Below are 5,877 nucleotides of genomic sequence, written 5' to 3'. Positions count from 1 at the left end.
TCAGCCATATCCATTCAAAATACTCATTAGTTTATGCTGTAGCAAAGCAGAGTTGAACCCGGGCCTGATTCTGAAAAGAGGGTGCCCTATGCTCACACTGACCTGAATGGGGGTGAAGGGTGGCAGAGCACCTTGACGGACTGGTCCCCTAAATACTATGGCCCTGATCCTGCAGTTCATTGCATGGGTGCAGCAATCTGCCCATATGCAACAATTTGAAGGATTGGACTGTACAAGAATAGTAAGAAAATGTAACGAGTCAGACTACTCTCGAAGAGCCAAATAATTGTAAACTCTACAAATACAGCTACAGGCATGGGGTTATAGTGCATCAAAATTATCTTCATTGTTAGATTGCAATTATAATGATTTCCATGTCTGCATTTCAAATGTTTGAAATGTACTCTCTCAAAAAACCTATGCTCTAAATCTATCAATCACCAGAACATCCTTGTTCACTGAAAGAAAACCGTCACACCAAAAGATACATCAAACTCTCTCCAAAGTCTCTATAATTAGGTTTTATAAAGGCATTCTAATCCTAATCCCAATTCTAAATACATCTCTTAAATTGCTGTAATTTCTATCTGCCGCGTTTTATAGCACTACTTATCATTTCAATGATTAACTAGTCTCACTGTAATGCTCTCAAGCCGCTATTACCAGCATATGCTATCTAGTCCTTTATTTTAGCATTCATCATTCTAAAAAATTCTAGGCATATTGTCAAACCATATACCTTGGTGTGAAAACTACCACAGTCCCTTGGCTTTCTGGTGTAGTTCACTAATTGGAAGCACCTAATAATATGTGTAGGGCCCTACCAAATTCATGGCCATGAAAAACGCATCGTGGACCATGAAATCTGGATATTGTGGGGGGGTGGCTGTATTGCCAGCCTTACTTCTGTGCTGCCTTCAGAGCTGGGTGGCTGGAGAGTGGCAGCTTCTGGCCCGGCACCCAGCTCTGAAGGAAGCACCACCACCACCCGCAGCTCAGAAGTGAGGGTGGCATATGGGGGGTTGTCACTTTCGGGGGGGCAGGGCCAGCCTTAGGGGTGGGAGTTCACCTAGGATGCTGTGGTCGGAGGGTGTGTGCTGTGGTAACACCCTCCGTCCCCCTCCACACAGTCAGCCCAAGGCCCCTTGAACTCCCGAGCGCTGGACCTGGAGCTGGGGAGGGGCAGGTCTGGGGCTTCTACCATGCGCTTGGCTCCAGCTGCTAGGCCTAGCCAGGCTGGGGAGGGATCGGACTTCTTCCCCTGTACGGGCATTCCCACGGATGGGTCAGATCCACCTTCAGGAACCTCCCTGGCTGCAGGAAGCTCCGTGGCTGCTGGCTGGTAGCCCAGCTCTGAAGGCAGCACCGCCAGCAGCAGCACAGAAGTGAGGGTGGCACGGTATGGTATTGCCACCCTTACTTCTGTGCTGCTGGCAGTAGCGCTGCCTTCAGAGCTGGGCTCCTGGCCAGCAGCCGCCACTCTCTGGCTGCCCAGAACTGAAGACAGTGCGGCCACCAGCAGCCGTGCAGAAGTAAGAATGGCAATTCTGCCACCCCCCTACAATAGCCTTGTGACCCCTCTATGACTCAATTTTGGGTCAGGACCCCTACAATTACAACACTGTGAAATTTCAGATTTAAATATCCGAAACTGTGAAATTTAAGATTTCTTTAAAATCCTATGACCGTGAAATTTACCAAAATGGACCATGAATTTGGTAGGGCCCTAAATATGTGATATAAAAGTAATATCAGTCTCCCTCATCATAGTCTAACAAACATGCTGTTTAGCTCTAGTCTTTTAAGGATTCATTAGGTTGTCATCAGGCCTGTGTGATTAAATCAGGCATTACTTTAGAATATTATATAATGCTGCTTGACCGGGTAAAATGCTAATTTACATATTATTATTTAATTAACCTCCAAAATATAAATATCAGCAAGTTGTTCATTCTACAGTCATAATTCTCGATGCCAGAGATTTTGAATAGCTCTCTAAATATGCCTCCTGCCGTATTCATAGCAACACTGCTATCTTCACCCTACCCAGGGTACAGTTTCCACAGTAAAAGACACCTCCCAGTTCTGACGGCTGACAACGTAAGCAGGTTCATAAAGACGGGTTTCTGTGAATTTTTAACTCAGGTATAGAACTGCAAGCATATCATATATTGCTTTGAGATCTACTGATGAAAAGCACTGTATATCAGCGAGGTATTATTATCATTATTACTTAATAAACTGAGAGCAGCTTCAGATCAGTATATTATCTTGTTCCGTCTTGCTTTCAAAATGCAAATGCTGCCGCACAGAGCTACTGTGCAGTAACTTTATATGCCTACATAGTCACATAATGTACATTGCCACAAAGTCGTCCTACTATTCATCTTCTCTAAGGGTGGTTGGGATGTGTTTTGGCTGAAGGGAAGTGGTAGCTATGTGGATGTCAGCACGCACACACACAGCCGTTCCTGTATAGGTCTATTGCAGACAATCTAATAGATCCCACTGACACATTTAACAATGTAGCGGTATTTATTTGCAGTAGCCCCTTCCCACTCCAAATTTGCCAATAAACCAAAGGGCAAAACTGTGCGGACTGTTTGCAAAACCGCCTTTGCAAGCAGCGAAAGCTGAGCGTGTAGTCTTTACTGAAACACAAACATATCAATATAAAAAAGCCATTTGAGACGCGGAGGGTTGCCAAAGCTTCTGGAGACAGGGAGAGTTTTCTTCCTAGATCTCCTGCCCCAGTACAATCACTGGGAACTGGAAAATGTCACTTCCCCTCTGGAAGAAGCCTTATTTTTCTCGGAGTGACTGGGAGGTAGGGCCTGGTTTTTCTGGGTGTCAGCCCAGATCACAGTCAGTGTCCCCCCACTCCTCTCCTGTGTGTGGCACCTCGGCAGAGAGCAGGGTGGGCCCGGGAAGAGATGGGCCCGATCCTGTTCCCGTTTGCGGTCAATGGCAAAACTCCCCCTTCCTCCCCCCTTGCCTGCAGCGGGAGCCGGTGGATCGGGCCCTTCGTTCCAAAAGGCATGGAACGCCGAGCGGCCCCGAACCCCTTCGGCCATTTCCGAGCCTGTTCGGCTTCTCCCGACCGCTTCCGAACGCCGCCGAGCCTTGCCGAGCGCCGCCGAGCTTCCCGAGCCAATCGACTTTTCCAGGCTCTGCTGGGCGCTGTCCACCACTTGAACCGCCTGAAATCGCCCCGCCGCGAGGGGACCGGCCCGGGGCGGCAGCTGCTCTGCAGGCGAAGTCCCCCCCCCCCCCCGCTCAAACCCTTTCCGAGCTGCAAAGGGGGGCCCGCCCCCCATGCAGGTGGCCAGGAGCCGCTGGCAAATAACCGCCCACCACACCCTGCCTGCACACCCACTTCTGGGCATCTCTCTCTGAGCAGCCCCCAGGGGAGCAGGGGAGCAGCGGGGCCCTCCGAGCAGCAGCTCCTTTTGCAACGATCCTTGTGCAAAGAAATAAATAATAACCCCCCACCCCCGCCGTGTCAAATATCACAGGACAGGCGAGGGACTCCCAAGGCTGCGATCAGGGGCTGTGCAGTGATGGCGCCACCTCGACCGAGCTTGTCATGTCTGTTCCAGGGTAAAGCTGAGATTTATTTCTTTTTAAAGGACTTGTGAAAGGAGACGTCCCCTCACCCCTTTCACTAGCCGGCCCCACCTCGCCCAGGGGAGGCACTCGCTCTCCAGCCACGGTGCCAACTGGGGGAAAGAACCAGTTTTTGTCTATTGCACGGCCACTGCCTCATTAGCAAACGTGTGTGTGTGTGTGTGTGTGTGTGTGTGTGTGTGTGTGTGTGTGTGCGTGCAAAGGTGTCACAGCAGAACCCCTGGGCAAGTCCAGCACCACACAGCCACAGCGGTTCGTCACTGGCTTCCAGACAGCCTCGGGAGATTTAAAACACACCCGAGAAATGGTTGAGGGAGGGGAAGGAGGAATCATGTTCCGAAGTGGCCAGTGCTTTTATAAAGGAGCCGGTTTCCTTGTGGCTGAATTATTATTTTCTGTTTGTTGTTGTTGTTTTTAAATCCCCGTTTAATTTTAATTGGTGATCAGGAGCCAAATTCATCTCTAATTAATTAAGAGGAAAGGCTGAAACCTCGGGGAAAAGGGGCTTTGAGTGGCAGGAAGCCTTGCTTTAAATCCGCATTACAGGCAGATTTTTGTAAAGAAATAAATGCCAAAGAGCCAACCGAGCAGCCCATGTCAGGAGATCAAACACCGAAGGGAGTGTGTACGTTGAGGGGAGGGAGATATTAATCTTAATCGACAGTGGTATGTTTAATGGTGATGCCCTGGTTACATCTGTGCCATTCACATCATCTGGGAAACCCACCCTGCCCCCCCCTCACCTGACACACACCTTGTGAGAAAGAAAAGAGAAACCACGCCACCTTCAATTCAGCACCAACCCCATGAACAGCAGACACCTGATCGTCCATGGTGAGCAAAGGGCTGGATCCCCCTCCATCTTCTTTCCCAACCAGAAATCACGGCTACAGATGTGCCATGCCAATGGGTCCACAAGCCACAAAATAATAACAATAACGCTCAGCTAAATATGGCGGTCAGAGGCATTCTTACAACTAAAGAATCGCCTTCTTGCAAACCTCCCCGCCTCCAAAAAAATCAACAGGGGAACGCCAATTTTTTTAAGGCAAACGATCAACGCTTTTAGGGCACTAGCCCCAAAGGACTTACTTCATCTGCTTCACAATGGTGCTTTTCCCAGATTCTCCAGCCCCTGTGGGGACAGACACAGAAAGGAAAGAGCCGGTGAGTGTGAGAATAGAAGGAGATCAAGGAGATTACATAGGAGGGAGAGCAGCTGGGTTAATGGATTGCAGGGGGGGGGGGTGATCTTGGTGAAAGACAGAGTTTCCCAGGGCAGAATGTGCACAGACGGGGATGAAGCCTGACTTCCCGAGAGGGGCAGGGAGGGTCGGGGGAGCCGCCGCTTACCTAGCAAGAGTAATTTCACGTCTTTGGCGGCGGTGATCCCATCCTCCTTGAGGTTTTTCTCGATCGCTTTGCTCCTCTCCAAGGCGGCTCTCTCCTCTGCGCTCAGTGTACATCCCATGATGGCCCCCAAAAAAAACCACCTCTCGGCGGGCGCCTCCCCCCCTTCTCAGACACTCCGAGGGAAAGGGGGAAAAAATCACCCCCCAGGAAAAAAAAATCTGGGCAACCAAATGTGTCCCCCCCTTTTTTCTTTCTTTCTTTGCTGTCCTCCCCTCCTTTACCTCTCTCTCTAGCAATCAATGCATCCAAGTGGGAGCCGGGCAGGGCTAGGGCTGCAGGCAGGCACTGGGGCTGGTGCAAAAAAGGCTGAGCTCTTCCTGATGGAGGAGGAGGAGGAGGAGGAGGAAGAGGGTTTGGGGGGGAGGGGAAAGGGTGGATCCTGCTCTTGCGGGAGGGTTTTTGTTGGAAGGCAGGCGGGGGGGGTCTCTAATGGGCGGCGGCGGCGCTGACTGCGAGCGATCGCATCGTTCGGCGGCTCCTGGCGGAGAGAGAAGCAGAAGGGGAGAGAGCGCGAGCGCGGGCGCGAGGGAGGGAGAGTGCGCCAGGGGTCCGCACTCACGGGCTCGTCTGCCTCGGTGACGTCCGCAGCGCCCACCCGCGCATGCGCCCGGCGAGGCGCTGCTGCTACAGTGTAGCCGCGCGTCCGCCGGGGGGGGCGGCTCGCGCGCCGTCTCCATTCCCACAGGTGCAGCCCAGCAGCGCGCGAGGCCGGGGTGATGGGCGGCGGTTCTTAAAGGGGCCTCGCCCTAGTGGAGCAGGGTCTAGAGGGAGGGAGTCTGGGCTAGGAGCCTCTGGGGGGGACAACTTGCCATTGTCTCCCAGGCAAGCTCCCCCAGG

At 51.7% G+C, this 5,877-nt stretch overlaps 1 protein-coding gene across 3 annotated transcripts in view; it reads right to left on the bottom strand.

Annotated features, from left to right (window-relative positions):
• The window catches only part of GNAO1 (G protein subunit alpha o1), a 312,517-nt gene extending 306,936 nt beyond the window's left edge, over positions 1 to 5,581 (bottom strand). For 2 of the 3 annotated variants that reach the window (XM_034788552.1, XM_034788551.1), the window contains exons 1-2: positions 4,981 to 5,579; positions 4,720 to 4,762 (exon numbers count right to left, since the gene is read on the bottom strand). In XM_034788552.1, coding sequence (XP_034644443.1) covers positions 4,720 to 4,762; positions 4,981 to 5,098 — 161 coding nt within the window. In that variant the 5' untranslated portion in view covers positions 5,099 to 5,579. Of the gene's footprint in view, positions 1 to 4,719; positions 4,763 to 4,980 lie in introns of all 3 variants that reach the window. The other variant, XM_034788553.1, reaches the window with a different exon arrangement.
• Positions 5,582 to 5,877: the final 296 nt, after the last annotated feature.

Source organism: Trachemys scripta, chromosome 13 (assembly GCF_013100865.1).
Source record: "Trachemys scripta elegans isolate TJP31775 chromosome 13, CAS_Tse_1.0, whole genome shotgun sequence".
Lineage (NCBI taxonomy): Eukaryota > Metazoa > Chordata > Testudines > Emydidae > Trachemys > Trachemys scripta.
Note: the sequence above shows the minus strand (reverse complement) of the source record. Positions and strands in the feature narration are given on the sequence as shown.